The 25064-nt window shown below is 38.5% G+C and overlaps 1 protein-coding gene across 5 annotated transcripts in view; it reads left to right on the forward strand.

The window, feature by feature from the left end:
* Window positions 1-5093: 5093 nt before the first annotated feature.
* The window catches only part of LOC143028640 (SID1 transmembrane family member 1-like), a 78128-nt gene continuing 58157 nt past the window's right edge, over window positions 5094-25064 (forward strand). The window contains exons 1-5 of one of the 5 annotated variants that reach the window (XM_076191058.1): window positions 5094-5268; window positions 7894-8027; window positions 12443-12613; window positions 21772-21916; window positions 22706-22789. In XM_076191058.1, coding sequence (XP_076047173.1) covers window positions 7939-8027; window positions 12443-12613; window positions 21772-21916; window positions 22706-22789 — 489 coding nt within the window. In that variant the 5' untranslated portion in view covers window positions 5094-5268; window positions 7894-7938. Of the gene's footprint in view, window positions 5269-5686; window positions 6391-7893; window positions 8028-12442; window positions 12614-21771; window positions 21917-22705; window positions 22790-25064 lie in introns of those variants that run through there. The other 4 variants (XR_012966750.1, XM_076191056.1, XM_076191055.1 and 1 more) reach the window with 4 other exon arrangements.

Raw genomic sequence — 25064 nt, forward strand, 5'->3', positions numbered from 1 at the left:
ACGATGTGGAGAGTTCTGGAGAAGAAATATATGTATATACATTCATATATATATATATATATATATATATATATATATATATATATATATATATATATATATATATATATATATATACATACATATATAACACAACTAACACCACAGTCGGACGAGAGAGTTGCGTAAGCGAAACTATATATTTCCATTGCTAACTGTAATCCTCTTCAGTAATACAAAGTGGAAGGAGGATGCTATCTTAAATAGCAACCTCTTACAAAAGAAAGGGAACATGGAAAATAATAACCGTCTCTACCCTAACCCTATGTGACCTGAAGACATGAGGTCAGGTCACATAGGGTTGGGGGTAGTGACGATTATTATTTTCCATGTTCCCTTTCTTTTGTAAGAAGTTGCTATTTAAGATAGCATCCTCCTTCCACTTTGTACTACTGAAGAGGATTGCAGTTAGCAATCGAAATACAGTGTATAGTTTCGCTTACGCAACTCTCTTTCGTCCGACTGTGGTGTTAGTTGTGATTTACAAATGTGTTACTACATTTCTCACCAATATATATACAAAAATATATATATATATATATATATATATATATATATATATATATGTATATATATATATATATATATATGCTGTCATTGTTCTATGTAGCAAGTACGTGCGTCGGTCTGGAAGAGCGAAGTGAGAGGTGGTAACAAGCAATCCGTCTGCGTCTTCTACTGGAGCCCCACGATGCCCAGGTAACATGAAACAGCCATTGGGTTGGCCCATGAGTCACTCAAGGACGAAATGTATTGTTCTCTGGGCATGGTTAGGGGGAAGGTTTTATGAGGCGATCGATGTCATCTGTGTGATGGTTACATTTGGGGTAGGCTGTTTATTAACTATTGCATTCACCCATGAATACAAGTACACCCATTCACGCAGTAGCTGAACTGGAATGATAAGCATAATAAAATATGCCTTTTATTCAATTACTTATATATTTATTAATTAAATTATTTATTTATCTATTAATTTTCAGTGATAATTATTGGAATGTAACTAGCTTGTCATGGAACAAGACCGTGATACATTTAGCATTTTCAAGACATTCTTTGGAATTACATATCCGTACCTCGCCTTATTCTACATGACTGTCAGCTGCATTCATTAACAATTTAATATAGCAGTTTAGTAGGGAAGTACCGGGTATTAGATGTGAGCTTCATGCACACAAACTTATAGTATATTTATATTGTGATATAGTCCCGTGATTTAACTATCTTATCAAATGAAATAAGAGACTAAGCTGCTGGACTTGTGGGCGGCAATAACACTGCTACTCCCCCACGCCCTTATGTAGTCCCTATTTCAGCGGAAATCAGAACAATTCTTCATGAAGAGGCGGTGGAGATAAGAGAGAGGGAGAAGAGAGCAGATTCTGTGATAATTAATTAGGGGCCTGGGTTCCGACGCTGACTCAGTGACCAACAAATTCAATGATGTCGTGTCTTACCTTTTAATCAATGATAAAGTTATTCATCTGCAGGAAATATTACCTATTAAACCTGACTTAGTCCGAGCTAAGATTATTGACACCACTCTTAGAAAGGAGTTGCTTTCCGTCAATAAAAACCTTAAGACTTTAGATCAGTCTATATAACTAAAGATTTAACTTATAAACAGAGAGAAGAACTTAAGAAACGATTGGCCTCCCGTAGTAATGCTGGAGCCTCTCAAGCTGCCGCTGCGGGTACCGATGCCACTGCTGCTGCTGTTGGTGCCGGAGCCACAGTTGCTGCCGCTGGTGTCGGTGCCGCTGTTGCTGCCGCTGATATTTCTAACATTTCTAGCAGCAACCCCGTTAGTGGTCAAAACACAAAAAACTAAACCCTTCCTCACACTCCCTACCTAACCACTACTACTTATTAAAATTTGCACTTACTAATCTAAACTGTGTAACAAATAAAGCCCTGTATGTAGATATTTTTTGTCGTGATGAGGAGATTTCTTTGTTTTCAATCACCGAGTCATGGCTTCAACCAGTCATTAATGATTCCGCTGTGAATATTGATGGTTATTCCCTTTACAGACGTGATTCTGTATCTCCTGTACCTAAATTTGGTGTTTGTGTGTATGTTAAGAATAATATTAACCCATTCAACTCCGATGACAAGATGTCTTGTCATTTGGTCAAATAAAACAAAAAATCATAAAACACCAAAAAGTTTGATCAAACACCAGAAAAATATGACGTCAGTCCTCGCTTCGCTGCGAGCGAAGCGAGGATTGACGTCATATTTTTCTGGTGTTTGATCAAACATTTTGGTGTTTTATGATTTTTTGTTTTATTTGACCAAATGACAAGACATCTTGTCATCGGAGTTGAATGGGTTAAGGCTTGTGTTCATACCTGTTCAGGGTCTCTGCCCAACACTTTAGCACTTTATCTCCCCACTCTATGCCTTAACAGTTTATTATCCTCACTCCTATTCTTATGAAGATAACATTACACTTATATATGTTATCTATAACTTTAGTACCGATAAGGACTTTGTGTCGCTAGGTGACTTTAATTTGCCCACAATTTCTTGGCAAGATGATGATCTCCACCTAGGTATCTCAGCCTGTGATTCTATGTTCCTAAACCTATTCCAGACTCTTGGTCTTCACCAGTGGGTACGTCAACTTATTTGTTCGCTCCGGCAACATTCTGGGCCTTATTTTGACTTCTGAACCTGACCGCATCCAGGATGTGACTGTTTTTCCACCTTTCCCTCACTGTGGGCACGTAACCATAAAAGCGTCGTACTTATTTCAGGGTGAGCCCCTATCTAGCGTGACCACTGTTCCTACTTTTGATTGGCCTAAGGGCAAATTTACTAGAATCCGCAGTTCTCTCAGACTGTATGATTGGGACTATGAATTTTTACACCGCAATGTTGACGACGCCACATTATTTCTTGCCAATACCCTAACCCAACTTGTTCAACAATTGGTTCCTAAAAAGTCCTCTTGCAAAAAAATATCTCCATAGTTAAAGTCCGTTCCTCATACCCTTTACAAAAATTGTACTGAAGTGTGGAATGAATTCAAACTGGCCAGACAGACTCATGGTAGACATTCTCATCACACATTACAAAAAAAAAAATTTTTTTAATGAAGCAAATGCAACACTAAGATCAGCTGTCTTGAAAGCTCAAATTGAATATGAGGAAAATCTTATTCAGAATCGAGCTACTAAACCTAAATTATTTCACTTCTACATTAGGAATAGAAAACATGACAGACCTAGAGTTGGGCCCCTGATGGTGAGTACCCCACCACAATGGCTAATGTATTTGTTGAGTTTTTTCCCTCTGTTTTTGTTGTTGTTGAGTCATCTTTGAACCCTTTTCCCCATCAGGAGTGTCACGACAAGTTCTCTTCCGTGCAGTTTCACCCAACAGATGTTGAGTTTCATCTTAAATCTCTTGATGTTGATAGTGCCATGGGACCCGACAATCTTCATCCTCGTCTCCTGAAGAAATGCACACTAGAATTGGCCTATCCATTATCCATCATCTTCAATAAGTCTATGGCATCAGGCTCCTTACCCCAATCTTGGAAAATGTCCCACGTTTGTCCTATTTATAAGAAAGGTTCTCGTAGTGACCCCCTAAACTATCGACCCATCAGTCTAAATCCTATTCCCTGTAAGACAATGGAACGTATTATCTGTAAATCTCTCTTTGGATTCATTGAAGACCATCTGTTATTTGATGAATCTCAATTTGGTTTTAGACCAAACCGTTCCGTCACCGATCAACTTGTACTCACGTACGACTACATTAATTACTGGTATGATCAAGGTCAAGTGGTTGATTTAATCCTCTTTGACTTTGTTAAGGCCTTTGACCGTGTACATCATCAGACTCTTATTGATAAGCTAGTAGCCATTGGCATTTCGGGTAACCTAATGCAATGGATCACTAGTTTTCTTCTCGGCCGATCAATGAAAGTCTCAATAAATGGTCATGTCAGTTACTCTAAGCCAGTTTTAAGTGGAGTTCCCCAAGGCTCGGTTCTGGGGCCACTGTTATTCCTAATCTACATTAATCATACCTGCTCTCAGATCCAGTGCAACTACAAAATATTTGCTGACGATCTTAAGTTATATTATCATTCATCATCATCAACATCTGACTGTACTCAATCTCTTCCAGGCATGCAGGATAATATAGACTTGTTGGCTGCTACTGCTGCTTCTTGGGGGTTGAGGTTTTCCGCCGGTAAATGTGTCCACCTCCGCTTTGCTAGACAGCGCTGTGCCCAGGCTGACGATCTCATCACTCCTATCTACACTCTTAATGGCAGTCCTATCACACAGAGCTTCTCACATAAGGATTTAGGAATTATAGTTGATAGGAAATTGAAGTTTCAACAACACATAAGAAGTACAGCTGCCAAAGCTGGGGGTATTTGCCACTAATCTCTTGAAATCTACTGTCACCCGCTCGGCCAAATTCATGTCTTGTCTTCTCTTTTCATCTCCGATGTTCGACCTATCTTCTCCCATATGGAATCTAGGGTATTTGGGCCAAAGCAATCTATTGGAGTCCATACAACGCAGGTGGATAAAAAAAAAAGATTACAGGATTAACTATAGGCTGTCTTCACTGGCTTTGTTCTCTGTGAAAGGCAGGTTGTTGCGACAAGATCTCGTATACTGTTACCGCATCTTTCATGATCTTTCTATCATCTCTCCTAATGACATCTTCACCTTGTCTCCTGATGTTGGCACTAGAGGCCATAGGTTTAAGATACAAATGCAACATTCTCATTTGGAGGTTCGTAGGCGATTCTTTTCTTGTCGAATTATCCAGAAGTGGAATTCATTGCCCCCAAATATTGTTGATGCCCCTAGCCTCCCTGTGTTCAAGTCCAGATTGAAGTCCTTTTTAGGTGAAGAATTGTTCTCATTCTAATCTCTTATCGAAGTGATGTAATCAAAATTGTGTCATTTGAGATAATTCCCTGTAATCTAGATGACAAGAGCATCACTGAACTATTTCAGTTGAGGGGAGCGGCCTCGTGTCCTTTTAGTCTTCTACTTATTGTCCATTTATTTAATTCTGTTAAAAATCTATAGTATAATCACCACGGAAAGATGCACTCAACCAGTCATTTCATAAATATGTAATAGTAGTACTGCCCGTGTAACCTGACTGGAGCATCTGTCTTGAACTCTTGGGCCTGTCCCTCTCTGATCCAGACTGGCTGGACTTAGGGTGACATGGCCCTACCAGGTGAGTTAAAACCAAGTGAGTTACACGGTGGTCTAGAACAGCAGCGTCTGTTCTATTTGAATTCCCGATGATCAAGTACGAGCTACTTATCATACATCCTGTCACCTGGACCGCATGTTCGAATTATAAGGTGTACGACGTACTTCTTTCTATCACAAAATTCCTAGCACATCAACGAAGCTATAAAGGTTCCTGAAATGGAGTGTATTAATGCTAAGTATTGAAAACAAGATTGAAGTGTCAGAAATAGGTACTATGGGTCCGTAAGTGCGAGGTTCCTTTGAAAATTTGCTTCCAAGTGAAGAAAGTAATCATATGACTTAGCTATTTTTTATAATAATAATTATCCAAACTAAGTCTTATGCTCTATTTAATAATTAAATATTATTTTTATTGTATAGTTGACTTCGCAAATTCTCTCCCTGCAAACCCGAGTCCTCAAACGAAGGTAAACATTGTGATGTTTAGTAGTGACGAAATCTACCTGATGGTGAATCAACGTTGCACAGTGTCGTGTCATTTTCAGGCCATATAGGATTCCAATGAGACGGGGAATAACGCACCCAGCGACAACAATATGTGAGATAATTCAGGATTAATACCTGTAAATTGGATTTGTAGGCTAGTGACAACATAACCACTGGAAATCTGAGAATGACCCTAAAAGCCAAATGGCTAGTAGGAAGAGACGCACCTCGCCTTTTGCCGTATGTTTTCTTATTTGTGGTTATTAGTGAAATTGGAATTTTCAAGGTACAGTCACTTCAAGGGCCTTTTGTCATTGTTAATTATGAGGAGCCTCCAAAATCGACCAATTCGTCTTCAGACGTGTATGCCCCCAGGGCAACTGGGCCTCTCGTCCTTGACTCAAAACCAAGCGCATCAATTGAATCAGGCCTACATCAGCTATCGCTCAGGGATGGTACCCTACAGGACGATAAATTCAGGGATGGAACTCCACGGGGTGTCAAAATTAGATCAAGAAAGAGCAGAAGGACAGCTATAGAAGATAGAATTAATTGCACAGTTGTGAATGGAGATATTGGTGAGGCAGAAACTCTAACAGTTAACAGAAATGAAGAATATATTATCGAGTATGTATACAACACTTCAGATGTTAAGGTAAGTTTGAGACAGTAATAGATACTTTATGAATCTGGAAACAATTCAGTAAAATTCCAGAATTACACAAACACAGGTATTGGTAAAATTCCAGTCAGGCAAAAAATGGATGTTTAACATGAATTTTGTATTGCCCAATAGCTTCTGATCTAATGTATCTTAACCTAAGCTAACCTAACTTTTCTGTAGAGAGAATAAATTTTAGAATGAAAAAAAAATGAAAAATGTGTGATATACTGGAATAATACCTATGCATTTAACGTGAAACTTTGTTGTCCAATAGCTTCTAACCTAATATAACTGTTATGTAGAAAAAAATAAATCTTTCAAATGCAAAAGAGAAAAGTGAAAAATGTGGGTCAATTTATAGTTTCACCCAACCATAGAATTTGATATGTGGCTTATGTGTTTCTGGTGAGAAATGTTGTGATATGAACGATGGTGTACATCATTTCCGTCGTAAATGCGTACTTTTGAAGTAATTAAGTATAGAAGTTATACACTTATGCCTACATCTCCCAAACGATCTGGGGGGGGACGTGTGGGAAATTGGGGTATTTTTGGGTGTCCTGGTAAAGACGAAACGTCGGAATAAATCCCTAAACGGTTCCCTGTGTTTATCTCACCACCCGTCCACTCATCTGTCTTACATATTTCTATATATATATATATATATATATATATATATATACACATACACATACACATACATACATACATACACACATTTTTTCTTTTCCTTTAATTTGAAGTAAAACTTCTCCATAAGATAAGAGGGTGAATTTATTGTACTAAAGGATGATGTTACCATAACCAGGTCCCATGTAATCCAATATTGTACATGTCAAATAGTTGGGTTGCTGGTGATGAGACCAGCTCCCTAACTGGTTTCCCACCATTGAGGAGTGCACATTTGACATCCAGGTGGACAAAAAGCAATCGTGCTTTGGGTTACAGGTTTGCCATCTGTGATGACCCTTCAAGGCTTGGAGTTCAGAGATTTTGAGGGTGAGTGATGCCCCAATGCTGTAGTTGTGCTGAGGCCCCCAGAGCCAACAGTATGGGTATTTGCTCCCTGATTTAAGCCAGGGTGGATGGATTTTCCTGGGTTGGAAGGGCAAATCAGCTGCATGTCCTGGGCTGGATTGTGGTAATTTTGTCCAGTGGTATTTTGATTCAAGTATTGTCCTCCTGTTTATTACATTTAACTTATCTTTAAGGTGGGGAGCTGTTCCAGTGGACTGGAGGAGTGCTTATATAGTTCCACTATACAGATTTTCCTTTCCCCTCTCTCTCTCTCTCTCTCTCTTTCTTTCATTCTCTTTCTCTTATTTTTTGGGGGGGATGCAACATTTTCCACCATGGTCTATTTCAAATCTGGCCCTAGAAGAAGAAAGAAAGAAAAAAACATTGGGCCTCCTTTTCCCATTAGACCTAAGCATATGTTTATATTATTGTATGGTAAATCCAGACTTGAAGATACTCAAATGTACATATTTGCAGGAGAAAGCATTACGTGTGTCAGCCATCAGTGAAAACAGTAACTACATGTACCCAGTGCTCGTAGTTGTCCGGCAGCAACAGGGGATCCTGTCATGGCAACTTCCACTGGAGCCTCCACCCAACATGGAGACCATGTGAGTAGATCCATACCCTTGTTACTTGTGACTTGTCATTATTTATCAGGTCCCACTTTCCCAATGACACTTTGCAGGACTGTTCACATATTTTGGTCTTTCATAAATTGTCAAGTCTTGCTCAATCATAATATTCTGAGAACAAGTAATTCTTCCCCTTGATTTTAGAACTCTTAATGTCCTCAGTCCATTTGATACATATATATATATGCAAAGTAGACCACTTGGAAAAAGAAACTAACGAAGCAGAGCGCTTTCGTATATTACATCTTCAGTGCAACAAGTACATAGTGATAGGAATACATAGACATTATATACATGATACAAAGGGGACTAGGACAGTTTTGAATAAGCATACCGACCAATTACCCCCTAGAGAGCGGAAGGTCATTGTCAATTATCTTACGATGGTCGGGCGACATTAGGTCACAGTCGCCAAGGGGAGCTGAAGGTCATTGTCAATTATCTTACGATGGTCGGGCGACATCAGGTCACAGTCGCCAAAGAGAGCGAAAGGTCATTGTCAATTATCTTACGATGGTCACAGTCGCCAAGGGTCACTGTTTCTACTACTTATATAGGGCGACATTAAGTCAATTTGTTGGATTACATTTTACATGATATTATCTTACTAATTTCTTGACAAATGAAATTATCAAGTTTGTACAAGCCTTTATGTAGGTTGGTATTTTGATTACTAGTGGTATGAATCAAACTGCACTCTATTAAATTTCTTGCTATTATGTTGTTGGTATAATAGATTGCCTGGGCATTACCCCAATCAACTGGATGATTATTTAATTCAATATGCTTGAATATACCACTAGAATTATTGCCATCCCTGACATTTTTCTTGTGTTGTTCAATTCTAATGTTTAAGGGTTTGGCAGTTTGACCTATGTAAAATTGATTACACATTTTGCAAGGAATTTTATAAATGCATCCTTTTTTGATTTCAATACTATTGTTGATAAGTTTATGTTTTACTGTACTATCATGTTTAAAAACTACCTTTACGTTAAACCTTTTTAATAATTCTGTGATACTTAACAAATTTTCTTGAAATGGTAAAATTAAAACATTATGATAATTGAAAGGTGATTTAGGCTGAGGAGTTAAAAATGATTTCCTTGCAAAATTGTAAGCAATATCAAGGAATTGCTTAGGGTATTTTAATTCTAGCCCAATGTTAAAAACATTTCTGATTTCTTCATCAATAAATTCAGGACTACAAATACGAAAAGCTCTTAAATACATTGAGGCAAATACTGTACGTTTAATATTATTTGGATGAGAAGAATAATAATGAATATATGAACTTACATTGGTTGGTTTACGATATACTTTAAATCTAAGGCTATTGTCATGACGTAGGATAGTGCAATCTAAGAAAGGTAAGGTACAATTTTTCTCAATTTCTAAAGTAAATTTAATAGAATCAACAAGGGTACTCAACTTAGTTAAAAAATTATGGACATTTGTTAAGTATCACAGAATTATTAAAAAGGTTTAACGTAAAGGTAGTTTTTAAACATGATAGTACAGTAAAACATAAACTTATCAACAATAGTATTGAAATCAAAAAAGGATGCATTTATAAAATTCCTTGCAAAATGTGTAATCAATTTTACATAGGTCAAACTGCCAAACCCTTAAACATTAGAATTGAACAACACAAGAAAAATGTCAGGGATGGCAATAATTCTAGTGGTATATTCAAGCATATTGAATTAAATAATCATCCAGTTGATTGGGGTAATGCCCAGGCAATCTATTATACCAACAACATAATAGCAAGAAATTTAATAGAGTGCAGTTTGATTCATACCACTAGTAATCAAAATACCAACCTACATAAAGGCTTGTACAAACTTGATAATTTCATTTGTCAAGAAATTAGTAAGATAATATCATGTAAAATGTAATCCAACAAATTGACTTAATGTCGCCCTATATAAGTAGTAGAAACAGTGACCCTTGGCGACTGTGACCATCGTAAGATAATTGACAATGACCTTTCGCTCTCTTTGGCGACTGTGACCTGATGTCGCCCGACCATCGTAAGATAATTGACAATGACCTTCAGCTCCCCTTGGCGACTGTGACCTAATGTCGCCCGACCATCGTAAGATAATTGACAATGACCTTCCGCTCTCTAAGGGGTAATTGGTCGGTATGCTTATTCAAAACTGTCCTAGTCCCCTTTGTATCATGTATATAATGTCTATGTATTCCTATCACTATGTACTTGTTGCACTGAAGATGTAATATACGAAAGCGCTCTGCTTCGTTAGTTTCTTTTTCCAAGTGGTCTACTTTGCATAAGTGAACACACGTACCCGTGTTCTTATTAGCATATATATATATATATATATATATATATATATATATATATACATATATACATACATACATATATACTTACACACAGAACGTCCAATCCAAAAGGATTGGGTTACTGCATATTCCAAATTTATGTAAAAAAAAAAAAAAAAAAAAAAAAAAAAAAAAAAAAAAATATATATATATATATATATATACATATATATATATATATATATATATATATATATAATCACTTGTGAAAAATAAAGCTATGTGAGCAATAAAGGTAAAATGATTAGTTGTTATACTTCAAAGAGTGTGTTATGTCGCCCTGGCTGTTCAATCTATACATGGATGGGGTGGTGTGAGAGGTGAATGCAAGGTGTAGTGGGTAGGGGGTTGGAGATGGTTAAAGAAAATGGAGAAAAGTGGGAAATAAACCAGTTGTTGTTTGCTGATGACACTGCGCTTGTGGCAGGATCAGAGGAGGGATTGAGGAAGTTAGTGACAGAGTTTGAGAAGGTGTGTGAAAGCTGAAGATAAATGTGGGCAAAAGTAAGATGATGTGATGTACAAGGGAAGAGAGTGACAGCAGGCTGGAAGTGAGCATTAGGGAGAGAGACTGGAGGAAGTGGATAGTTTAGATACTTGGGTGCGAATGTGGCAGGAAAGGGAGGAGTGTGGGTGGAGGTAGAATGTAGATTGAGAGAAGCGAGTAAATGCCTTGGTGGATTAAAAAGTGTAATGAGAAATAGATACGTATCTGGGAATGGATGCTAAGGGGAGGTTATATGAAGGAGTGATTGTGCCGACAGCACTGTACGGGGCTGAAACATGGAACATAAGAGAGGAAGAGAGAAGGAGTTTGAATGTGTTTGAGATGAAATGTCTGAGAAGTATGATAGGAGTTACTAGGCTAGATAAAGTGAGAAATGAGGAGGTGAGGAGGAGAACAGGGGTAGAAAGGGAGTTGGGAGATAGGGTTGATGAAAGAGTATTAGGATGGTTGAAGAAAGATTTATAAAAGAGGTGTGGAAGGAGTGAATATGAGGGGGCGTCCTCGGATGAGATGGATGGATGGGGTAAAAGGGGCATTACAAAAGAGGAATGTCTGTTGAGGAAGGACAGGAGAGGACAGAAGATAGGGGTGAATGGAGAAGTGTTGTGTATGGATGATACTGTAATGCATTAGGGGGAGTGGGTGGGGGGTGAGGAAGTATGTATGAGAAATAATTTGACGCAGCCCGAGGGGATTTCTCCCCGTCTTCTCCTTTTCTGCATGAGGGGACAGAGAGGGGGGTAGCCAAATTAATGAAGCAGCCTTGCTGTGGATGTGCTGTGAAAATGGGTGGGAGTGGTTTCTATGCCTTTTTCTTTTTGGCTACCCCCTGTGTAAGGGGGAAAAAAGCCTTTGGTATATGTATGTATGTACTTCAAAGAGTGGCTCAATTTTTGGGTCACTGACTTGCTGCATTGCTTCTGATCTTTCATCCACAAGGAGCTAAAATAAAAGGGAAACATGGGTGAGGGATGGGGGTGGAAGCATGCCTTGGCTGGCTGCCTTCCTTCTAAGGGGAAAGAAGCCTCTTGGTATATAAACCTATGTAGTTATATAGTCATAATGGGACCCTGTACACATACCTAATTTGTATATTTGACTTTTTTCATTGTTTTTCTTTTTAATGTTTGCAAATATTTTCTTTTCTCTATCTCTAAAAAACAACAACTCATAGCTTTTCTGTTAAAACATCTCTAGTGTAGGCACAATAAGTTTGTAAATTGAGCTGCTTGCATTATGTTCCATGACTGAGTTCAGTTTGGAAATACAATGCATTGCTTGGGTGTAATTTTTTTTTTTTCTTTCTTTTCTTTCTTTTCTTTCTCTCTCCCTACTATTGATTTCCTCCTGTCATCCAGGAGGTGCCAAGAGGGAGGGAAGAGGGTGCAGGGGAGTGGAGTGTGATAGGAATGGAATGGGTGGGAGTGGTTTTTATGCCTTTGTTTTTTGGCTACCTCCCTTATAAGGGGGAAAAACCCTTTGGTATATAGTGATTTGTCTTGCTATGCATTAAATTGTTTTTACATTTCAGGGAGGAGTACACAGTTGTGTCAAGAACACTGTGTCCAGTAAAGAATTACAGAGTAAATTATCACACCTCTTTAGAAAATACCCAGCGCTTGTTTGTTGACGTGTCCAGCTCTTCGCCACACAACCTTAACTTTACTATCGAAGTTGATCTTATTGACAACTTCCATGTAACGTAAGTTCAAACTTTTATTTTGACAAGTCATTTTGAATTCTAGAATAATGTTATATTGTATGTTGTTATTATATTATATTATACAGTGTTTCGGAAGAAAGTCGAGCATAAGTACACATGGGAGAGGGTGGTGGATGGAAGGGTGGTAGATAGAGCGTTGATGGAATATGTAGTGGTAAATAGGACTATGATAGGAAGAGTTAAGGATGTACATGTGCTAAGGGGAGAGGGTGGGGGAATATCAGATAATTTTTTGGTGGAAGGTAAGTTGAGAGTGGAGGATAGATGGAGAAAGGGAAAGGGAAAAAAGGTAGGGAGGTGTTTAGAGTGAACTCTTTAAAGGAGTACAAGAAGAAGCTGAAGGAGGAGTGGAAGGGAGTGAAGGATAGAGTGGAGCTAGGTGTGGAGGAGGAATGGGGATGGTTCAAGGAGGGAGTCACAAAGTGTTCAAAGATGGTGTGTGGAACAAGAAGGACAGGAGGAAATAGAAGAAAGGGTAGTGAATGGTGGGATGAGGAAACAAAGAAGGTTGTAGAAGAGAAGAAGCGAGCTTTCACAGAATGGTTACAAAATAGGATGAGGGAGTCATATGAGAGGTACAAAAAAAAGAAAAGAGAAGTAAAGCAAAAGGTAAAGGAGGCAAAGAGGAGAGCAGATGTGAAGTGGGGTAAGAGTATGACAGAAAATTTTGAAAGTAATAAAAAGATGTTTTGGAAAGAAATTAAGAGAGGAAGAGGAGGCGAATCAAGTAGAGAAGAAAAGGTAAAAGGTGCAGATGGAGAGATGATAATGGAAGAGAAGGCAGTAAGGGGAAGATGGGCAGAATATTTTAGGGAGTTGCTAAATGTGAAGGAGGATAGGAAGGGAAAGATCGTTGCAGTGGGAAAGTTAAGATGATGAAAGCAGGTAAGGCACCTGGTCTGGATGGATGCCATGCAGAATGTCTAAAAAAAGGAGTTACAGTGATGGTGGAGTGGCTGGTGAGGTTATTTAATGTTTGCTGGAGAGAGGGTAGAGTGCTGGAGGAGTGCCTGTATAGTTCCACTTTACAAGGAAAAAGGGGACAAATGTGAATGTAGTAGTTTCAGAGGGATTAGCTTGTCAAGTGTAGTTGGGAAGGCTTATGGGAGGATCTTGATTGAGAGGATTAGGAGAGGAACAGAGGGAGTAATTGGTGAGGAACAGTGTAGATTTAGGACGGGTAGAGGTTGTGTAGATCAGATCTTTGTGGTAAGACAAATATGTGAAAAATCTATAGGAAAGGAGAAGGATGTTTTTTGGGCTTTTATGGATCTGGAAAAGGCTTAAGATAGGGTAGACAGAAAGGCACTGTGGGAGGTACTGCAGATATATGGGATAGGAGGAAAGCTTCTGGAAGCTGTCAAGAGTTTTTATGAGAGTAGTAGATCTTGTGTCAGGATTGGAAATGGAGAGAGTGAGTGGTTCGAGGTAAAGGTGGGACTTCGTCAAGGAAGTGTTATGTCGCTCTGGCTGTTCAACTTATTCATGGATGGGGTAGTGTGAGAGGTAAATGCAAGGGTAGTGGGTCAGGGATTGGAGTTGGTTAAAGAAAATGGAGAAAAGTGGGAGGTGAGCCAGCTGTTGTTTGCTGACGACACTGCGCTTGTAGCAGGATCGGAGGAGGGATTGAGGAAGTTGGTGACAGAGTTTGGGAGAGTATGTGATAGAAGAAAGCTGAAGATAAATGTGGGAAAAAGTAAGGTGATGAAATGTACAAGGGGTGAAAGTGGCAGTAGACTGGAAGTGAGCATTAAGGGAGAGCGACTGGAGGAAGTGGATAGTTTTAGATACTTGGGTGCAAATGTGGCAGCAAAAGGTGGAGGTAGAATGTAGATTGAGAGAAGCGAGTAAATGCCTTGGTGGATTGAAGAGTGTAATGAGGAATAGACATTTGGGAATGGATGCTAAGAGGAGACTGTATGAAGGAATGATTGTGCCAACAGCACTGTATGGGGCAGAAACATGGAACATAAGAGAGGAAGAGAGAAGTAGTTTGAATGTGTTTGAGATGAGGTGTCTGAGAAGTATGATGGGGGTTACTAGGCTAGATAGAGTGAGAAATGAGGAGGTGGAGAGAAGAACGGGGGTGGAAAGGAGTTGGGAGATAGTGTTGATGAAAGAGTATTAGGATGGTTTGGACACATGGAAAGAATGAGTGAAGAAAGACTAGTAAAATAGGTATGGAAGGCAGATGTGGAGGGAGTGAACATGAGGGGACGTCCTAGGATGAGGTGAATGGATGGGGTGAAGGGGGCTTTGGGGAAGAGGGGAATGTCTGTTGAGGAAGGATGGGAGAGGACAGAAGACGGGTGAATGGAGAATGGTTGTATATGGATGATGTTGTGATGCATGAGGTGGAATGGGGGTGAGGTAGTATGTGTGAGCAAAATTTGACGCAGTCCGAAGGGATTTCTCCCCGTCTTCTCCTTTTATGCATGGGGGGACGTAGAGGGGGGGGGTCGCCAATTTAATGAAGTGGCCTTGCTGTGGATGTGCTGTGTCTTGTGACACTGCTTCTGACCCAGGGCAGTGGACAAGGTGCAGGGATGACCCGTCATCCAGGAGGTGCTAAGATAAGAGGGAGGGGTGTGGAGTGTATTCATGGATGGAATGGGTGGGAATGATTTTATGCCTTTTCCTTTTTGGTTACCTCCCTTGTAAGGGGGAAAAAGCCTTGGTATATGTATGTATTATTATATGTATTTTTTCTTATGTATGAGATAAGTATTTTATGGAGGGAAGTATCTGCAAGGATAATATGGGTGAGAATGTAATTGGGATGGGAGATATAAGCTTTTACATGTGCATAAGGTCCTGATAGTGAGGAAGGTGAAGAAGAGCCTTTTAGACTTGTATGAATGAATTTATAGTTTTGTGAGGAAATAATGCTTTCAGGGTAAAGAGCAGGAGCCACTTGGCTGATGATATTGCACTTGTGGCTGGGTCAGAAGAGGGTCTAAGGCAGTTAGAGATGGAGTTTGGGAAGGTATATGATAGGAGAAAATTGAAAATAAATGTGGGTAAAAGTAAGGGGAGTGGATGGCATTAAGTTGGAAAGAGGCTAGAAGAGGTAGATAGTTTGAAGGAATGGAGGTCAAAAGTAAAGTGAGGGTAGCAAATAAATGTCTTAGAGGATGAAAAGTGTCATGAAAAATAGATATTTAGAGATGGACACAAAGAGAAATCTATATGAAGGGATGATTGTGCCCATGCCACCATGGGGGAGAGACTAAAAATGTAAGGCAGAAAGGAAATTTTTAAATGTGTTTGAAAAGTATGGTGGGGGTTACAAGGATAGGTTGAGTGACAAATGAAGAAGTGAAGTGGAGAGTGAGGGTATTAACCCCTTAACTCCGGGCCAAAATCTCGCGGGCAGCATTAGCTGCCAGACGTACGATGTTGCGTCATAATACTCACATTATAAAAAATAAAGTCACTGCTGTATCGATCGAAGGGGATGAATGGGCCCAGGATCTTAGGAAAGACGTAAACAAACGGAGGGTGGAATATACAGATGAACAACAAGAAAGCAGAGGTGTGAAGAGCAGAAATATAGATAATAGCAGCACAATGGAAAGAGATGATAACTGCTTTTATAGATTTAAAGAGGGAGGAGGGGACAACCTCCCCCGACTAGTAAATGTAGAGGAGAAACTAAAAAAAGTGAACAAAGAATGGAAGGTTAGGTTTGACCAATTAACTCTAGTTGCCGAGAAAGTTGATAAACTGGAAGAACTAAGAAAAAAGAATCAAAATGTAACTAAAATCGAAGAATTAAAAAGACAGTTAAGAGAAGTAAAGGAAAAGAATGAGTAATGAAAGAGGAATAATAAAGAAAATAAAGAGTCCATAACAAAAGAAGTAAGTGGTTGGAAAAAGGTTTAGGAGAATAACTACATTGAATTTAGAGATATAGTGAAACAACAGCTGAAGGAACAAACTGAAGGCACAGTTATTAAAGTGATGAGAGAGAAGGAGAATATAGTAAGAGACTTAGCAGGTAAAAAGAAATGTATGATTATATTAGGGATAGAAGAGAAGTATAATCTAAATAGGACTACAAGAATAAAGGAGGAAAAGGAAAAAGTAAATAGTGTATTAAAAGTAGTTCAAGAAGATGAACCAGAAATAGGGAAACAAATAGAAGAAATGTATAGGCTCGGGAAATACAATACTGATAAGACCAGACCAATTCAGGTCACAAATGACAGCAGAGAATATCTTGGCAAAAACAGGGAAACGATAAAAGAACAGAGACAGAAAAAGAGAAATTCTATTGGGGAGTAGTGAATATGAAAGTGAGGAAATGGTTCATAGCAGAGAAAAACGGAAGGGAAAACAGAAAACACGATGGAAGTAGCAGAAAATTAAAAGTGTCTTACACAAATATAGATAGATTAATAACTGAATGATTACCTGAAGGAAAAAGAACCGGACATAATGGGAATTGTAGAGACAAAATTGAAAGGTCCACTACCACCCAACAGTGTAGGACATGGTGCATATAATTGTTGGATTAGAAACAGAGAGGTAAAACAAGGGGGTGGAGTTATGTTCCTGACTAAGAAGGATATAAATGTGAGGAATGTCACATATGGAAAGAATAGTGTAGAGATGATTATGATGGAAGTGGAGGACAAGGATAGGAAGAGCAGGAAGTTTGTAGTAAATTATGTGCCTCTTAAAACTGCTTTGTGTGAAGAGAGAGAACACAAAAATATGTTAGAAGACACCAGGATATCACTAAGATAATGGAAGATGGAGGACGAATAATTATAATGGGTGACTTTAATTGTAAAGAAATCTGCTGGGAAGAGATGACAGTGAAGGGTGGAGATGACCTATGGGGAAATGTATTACTTGATATGATTATTGAACATACAATGACGCAATGGATACAAGAGAATACTAGGTATAGAAATGAGGAAGAACCATCGAGACTGGACCTAATAATCACATCAGAACCCGAAATAGTGGACAAGATCGAATATAAAACACCAATAAGTAAAAGTGACCACATATTGGTTGAACTGGAACTAAACGAGGAAAAATACATGAAAAAAACAAACAATATAGAAAGGGAAGATTGATGTATGAAAAAGCAAACTTTGACAAAATGAAAGAATTCTTTCAAAAAGCTGACTGGGAAAGAATACACAAGGAGGAAACAACAGTAGAAGAGAAATGGAGTATTTTGACAAAAATTTATAAAGGAGTGGAAAAGTATGTGCCAAGACAAAAGCAAGAAAAAGGATATGTAAAGTGCTGGTACAACAAAAGATGTAGGGAGTAAAAGACAAAAGGGATAAAGCTTGGATAAAATGAAAAAAGAAAAAAAAAAACTGAAAATATATACTAGTTATAGAAATAAATATGTACAAGTGCGCAGAGAAGGAAATAAAATACGAAAAAGATATCATAGAGAAATGTAAAGATCAACCAAAATTATTTTACAGATTTGTAAACAAACTGAAAAGCAAACAAGAATTAGAGAAACTACGACAAGGAGGAGTCGAATACACAGAGGAAATAGAAATGGCAGAAATTATGAATAAGCATTTTAAATCGGTGTTTACAAGGGAGAACATACAACCTAGAGATATCGAATGGGAGGAGAGAGTTCCTCCTATGAAAGAGATAGAAGTATCAAGAAATGAATTAATGAATCACTTGAGTAATCTCAATGTCAGAAAATCACTTGGACCAGATGAAATGGCAAACTGGATTTTGAAAGAATACAGGGATGAACTAACAGACAAAATACATAGCCTAGTAAACAGTTCATTGAAAGAGGGAAAAGGTCCTGAAGATTGGAAAAGAGCAAATATAGTACCAATATATAAAGGTGGAAACAAGGAAGACCCTACTAACTATAGACCTGTCTCTCTTACAAGTATGATAGCTAAAATCTGTGAAAGAATTATCAAAACTAGATGGGTAAAGAATTTGGAAAAAAACAATGTACTAAATCCAAGACAATTTGGATTTAGACAAGACGATCATGCATCACAAACTTAATGTGTTTCTATTAAAGGCTAATAGATGTAATGCAAGAAAGAGATGGATGGGCTGATTGTGCATTTCTAGACCTGAAAAAAGCTTTTGATAAGGTGCCACATAAGAAGTTGCTTAAGAAATTAGAAACTGAAGGAGGAATACAGAACAAACTACTGAAGTGGATGGAAGACTTCTTGCATGAAAGAAAAATGAGAGTGGTGATAAGAGACAAACACTCTAATTGGGATGAAGCAATAAGTGATGTTCCACAAGGAACAGTTTTGGCCCCAATAATGTTTGCTATATATGTTAATGACATGGATGAAGGAATTGAAAGTTATATGAGCTTCTTTGCAGATGATGCAAAATTGTTGAAAAAAGTGAACACTGAAGAAGATTGTGAGTCACTACAGAGTGATCTCAATAAAGTATGGGAATGGAGTAGGAAGTGGGAGATGGAATTCAATATCAAGAAGTGTAGTATAATGGAATTTGCAAGAAGTGAAAAAAGAATAGTGGGATCATATAAATTGGGAGAAGAAGAAATAAAAAAAGTAGAAAATAAGAAGGACCTGAGAGCCATTATTATGAATAATACATACCCTGAGAAGCATATAAACAAAGTTTTTGGAGAAACTTATAACTTAGATGAAGAAATAGTGAAGAAAATACTAGTTACCTTGATAATACCAAGATTGGAATATGCAGCGACGATGTGGTCACCAAGTACAGGTAGTCGTCGACTTACGACTGATCGACTTTACGACCACGAGATAGTGCAATAATATTTAACATTTAATAGAGTAATAGAATTGCAATGTTATGCCTGGCAGTGCAGTACAATTACTTTGCACGCCGCGAGACGCGAGTACGATAGTTTTGGCAGGTTACCGGCAGCGTCAGCTTCCCTCTCATTCAGGAGCATGTGGTATTTCTGATGTCATTCATGACAAGGATTATATCTTTAAATTTTTTGTGCTTCAAACCCCCATGAACATGTCTAAAAGAAAATTATCTTTCAATATTTCCAAGCCTGCCAAGAAACAAAGAAAGATTATTGATCTTGACACGAAAATGAAAGAGATAAAACATTATGAAGGAGGGAAGAAAGTTAGTGATAGCACGTGAACTTCAGTTATCACATTCTACAGTGTCGATAATTTTAAAAGACAGAGAGGATCTCAATTTTACCTTGGATTTTATATTTTAATATGTTTTGCAATTAATAAAATGTAACAGTAAAAGATTTTTATGCCTAGTCTGTTGTCGATAACAATATGTTCGGTACAGCATTTTGTATTTTTATGTTTTGCAATATTTTCGGTACAGTACGTAAACGAAAAGAATGTTTTGAAATATTTTTGTCCTAATTTTGCCTTGCATTATGTCTTTTTATGTTTTGCAATCAATAAAATGTAACAGTAAACTTTGTTTAAGCCTAGTCTGTTGTCGATAACAATATTTCCGGTACAATACGTAAACGAAAAGAATGTGTTTTGGAAAAAAAATCCTAATTTTGCCTTGCATTTAGTATTTTTAATGTTTTGCAATTAATAAGATGTAAACTATACAGTACAATGATTTTAATTTAACCAAAAAAAAGTATTTGTAGGTCAAAGATGACAGGACTTTATTCAGTATGCGTAGGCCTAGGCTACGTTTCCTAACGACAATTATAAAAAGAATAATGAATATTAAACAACATAGCTCAAAGATAAGATTTTATTCAGTATGCATACGTTTCCTAAGAAAGTCTGATGATGGAATAATAAAAATGTTAAAAAATACAGTATTAAATATCATAGGTCAAAGATGATAGGATTTTATTCAGTATGCTTAGGCCTAGGCTACGTTTCCCAAAGAAAATCAGATAGAATTATAAAATAGGTTTAAAAAATACTATACAACATAGTTCAAAGATGCTAAGATTATTTCATACATACATACATATACCAAGGCTTTTTCCCCCTTCCAAGGGAGGTAGCCAAAAAGGGAAAGGCATAAAAACACTCCCACCCATTTCATCCCTAAATACACTCCACACCCCTCCCACCCTTCCTCTCATCTGAGCACCTCCTGGATGACGGGTCATCCCTGCACCCTGCCCACCGCCCTGGGTCAGAAGCAGTGTCGCAAGACACAGTACATCCACAGCGAGGCCGCTTCATTTAATCGGCGACCCCCCCTCTCCGTCCCCCTTTGCATATAAGGCGAGGACGGGGAGAAATCCCTTCGGGCTGCGTCAAAATTTACTCACACATAATATCCAAAGGGTAATATATACTGTATATATATATAAAGTCCGACTTGCGTCCAGATCGATTGACGACCTGTCTGTCGGAACCGAACTCGGTCGTAAGTCGACGACTACCTGTACAAAAAAAATTATAATAAACCTTGAAAGAATACAAAGAGCAATTACAAAACTAGCTCCAACACACTCAGAACTATCATATTAAGAGAGACTAACAAAACTTGAACTACAGATATTAGAACAAAGAAGAGAGAGAGGAGATTTGATAACTATTTATAGAATCATGAAAGGCATAGAAACTATTGATAGAGAGGATCTAATAAAATGGAATAGTAGAAATACAAGAGAACATGGAAAGAAAATCACGAAAGACAGTTATAGAAGGGACCTGAAAAAGAACAGCTTTCCCCACAGAGTAATAGATATCTGGAAAAAGTTGGATGAAAAAGTGGTGTGTGCAAAAACAATTCATGAATTTAAAAACAGTTTAGATATAATGAGATATGAAGACAGGACACCATGAGCATAGCTCCCCTTCCCATAAAATACAACTAGGTAAGTACACACACTCCATCCCCCCCATCCAGAACAAGAGAAGACTGGGAGAAATATCCTCAGGCAGCATCAAAATATCATTCACACATAAAAACCTACTAACTCCCCCCTCCCCCACCCCCTCCCCCCTTGCATAACAGTATTATCTATACACAGCCACTCTCCACTCATTTCTATCTCCTGCCTTCTCCCTTCTTTGCTCAACAGGTTTCCCTCTTTCTCAACACACCTTCACCCAGTCCATCAATTTCATCCTCATCATATATATCTATATACACACATGCATGCACACATATATTTGTTTTTATACTCTTACCTTTCCATTTGGCAGTCTACACAATGAAAGGTATTTTGAAATCACACCCTCGGAGCCAGCCTTCTATGAATTCCACTTCCCAGATGATGTTGATATGGTGCTGGTTAAAGCATCCTCCGAGGATGACTTCTGCTCTGTGATATCTATCCAGAATATCTCGGTAAGTTCTAAATTATCTTGTATGAATTATTGGTGGTGATGGTCTTGTCATAAAGAAAAATTTTGCATTGATTCATATCCAATCAACTTCATCCATTTTGATTGTAATTTCTTTTTCTCTTGTCAATCAGTCAATTATTACCTTGAGTTTCATTGAGTGGAAAACCCACCACTCCATGGTGGCTGGCAGTGGTTCTCAGAGCTTCCCACAGATTCCTCTGGGAGGAAGCTCCAGACTGTTGTCCATGTTTTATCAGTGTGGTGTTGTTTCTATGTCACTGGCTAAAAGTTGTATGGAGAGAAGAGCAGTTGCCCCAATGTGTAACTTCATTATATCCTTATTGTTGAGAAGAAAGTAGACAAGCAATAAATATACTTTGTAAGGATTTTCTGTTAACCTGTTCTGCTTCATTTTGCAATTTAATCCTTATTTCTTTGCTGCCAGCCAATTTTGTTTGGCTGAAGGAGGCCCTTTCCATGAACTAATGATGGGTGTGGTGGTCCTACAAGATGGATTTTTTTTTTTTTTTTTTCCCTTTTTTTTTTCTTTTCTCTCACCCACTTGATAAAATTATCCTTCTTAACAGGAGTGTCAATCCATGCCACTCATTTCTCACTCTTGCTTCTCATCTTTTTGTTTTGTCATTGGGGACCTTCTTGCTTCTTTCTGTCAAGTCAGATTGTTTTGCCTGTCCAAGTTTTACCTCCTTGATTTCTTTATATCTCTCTCCACCATATCTCCACTTAATACATTCAGATATATTAATTGCATATTTTTATTTCCTTCCAGTGCCCTGTGTTTGATACTGAAGAGAATGTCAAGTATGGAAATGTCTATCAGACTATGACATATCAGGCTGGTATTACACTCAGGGTAAGATTTTCTTTTCTTTCTTTGTAAATAAATCAATCTTTCAATCTGTTACCCCAGGTCTTTCTTGCAGGAGACCCGTGGCACCCAGGTAACCAGCAACAGTCACCAGACATAGGTCATAGGTCACTCAGTGAAGAAATATTGTGTTGTCTAGGGGTAGATGGAGCAGTGTAGGTTGTAGTGCTCAGTGCCCTCTGGGTGATGTTTGAATGTAGGGCAGTTTTATTCTGGCCAGAAGGGCTAGTTTCAGTTATGAATTGAATTGGAACCAATTAAAGAAAAAGTGTGACCTGGAATTTCATTTAATTGAAACTAAAAAAAACATAAACCTTGACTTTTTGTAGGAATGTACCCCTTAGGGTTACAGAGAGGAGGATACCTTGCCCCATCATTCCATCCCATTTTAGCCACCTTTTGTGAGCTGAGTGGGAAAAAACTGTGGCAGTATTCTTTCTTCCCTCTACCATATGGGACAGAGGCAAAAAATGGAGAATATATATCTGTGAACTATGGCTCAATTTAAAAACATTTTTATTCTGTAATATGTAAATTTATTTTTTGCACAAGGATTAACTTAGAAAGTACTCAAACAGTAAAATATACAGTTTGCTATTACAAAAATGTTACATATACCAAAGACTCTTCCCCTCTTACAAGGGAGGTAACCAAGAAACAAAGGCATAAACACCACCCCCACCCATTCCATCCCCAACGTACTCCATTCCCTTCCACCCTCTTCCCTCCCTTTTATCTTGGCACCTCCTGGATGACAGGTCATCCCTGCACCTTGCCCACTGCCTTGAGTCAGAAGCGGTGTCACAAGACATAGCACATCCACAGAGAGACCACTTCATTAAATCGGTGACCCCCCCCCCCTCTCCGTCCCCTCATGCAGAAAAGGAGAAGATGGGGAGCAATCCCTTAAGGCTGTGTCAATTTACTTCTCACACATACCCCCTCACCCCCCATCCCCCACCCACTCCCCCTCATGCATCACAGCATCATCCATATACAACCATTCTCCATTTGTCCCTATCTTCTGTCCTCTCCCGCCCTTCCTCAACAGACATTCCCCTCTTTCCCAATGCCTCTTTTACCCCATCCATCCATCTCATCCTAGGTCAACCCCTCATGTTCACTCCTTCCACCTCTGCCTTCCACACCTCTTTTATTAGTATTTCTTCACTCATTCTTTCCATGTGTCCGAACCATCCTAATACTCTTTCATCAACCCTATCTTCCAACTCCCTTTCCACCCCCGTTCTCCTCCTCACCTCATTTCTCACTCTATCTAGCCTAGTAACCCCTATCAAACTTCTCAGACATTTCATCTCAAACACATTCAAACTCTTCCTCTCTTATGTTCTATGTTTCTGCCCCGTACAGTGCTGTTGGCACAATCACTCCTTCTTACTGAAGAACTGAAGAAAAACAGTTTTCCACATAGAGTAGTGGACACTTGGAACAAACTGGATAATGAAATAGTATGCGCAAAAACCATTCATGAGTTTAAAAGTAAACTAGACACTGTGAGATACAAAGGCGGGACACCACGAGCATAGCTCCCCTTCCCGCAAAATACAACTAGGTAAATACAATCTCCTCTTAGCATCCATTCCCAAATGTCTATTTCTCATTATACTTTTTAATCCACCAAGGCATTTACTCAATTCTCTCAATCTACATTCTACCTCCAGTACCTTTAATACTCACTTCTAGTCTACTGCCACTACCCACATTTATCTTCAACTTCCTTCTTTCACACGCCTTCCCAAACTTTGTCACTAACTTCCTCAATCCCTCCTCTGATCCCGCTACAAGCGCAGTGTCATAAGCAAACAACAGCTGGATTATCTTCCACTTTTCTCAATTTTTTTTTAACCATCTCCAATCACTGACCCACTACCCATGCATTTACCTCTTGCACCACCCTATCCATGTACAGTAAGTCCTCATTATACGATACATATGCGTTCCTGAAAACCTTACCGCAAATTGAAATGACCATATACCAAATCCATTATAACATGTAATAATAGGATATGGCTAACGTACCTTCTCCCTGCTCTTTCCTCTTCATAATATCTAGCGGATACCGTATCTGTGAATTTTTCTTACCATAAATAGAATCGAGGGTAGTAATTACCAAATACCGTAACTGCGAATTTACTGGATGAAGAATTACCGTATAAGGAGGACTCGCTGTATAAATTGAACAGCCAGGGTGACATAACACATCCCTGACGAAGTCTCATCTTTACCTCAAACCAGTCAC

This window comes from Oratosquilla oratoria, chromosome 9, assembly GCF_046742065.1.
Source record: "Oratosquilla oratoria isolate Oo_2021 chromosome 9, ASM4674206v1, whole genome shotgun sequence".
NCBI classification, from domain to species: Eukaryota; Metazoa; Arthropoda; class Malacostraca; order Stomatopoda; family Squillidae; genus Oratosquilla; species Oratosquilla oratoria.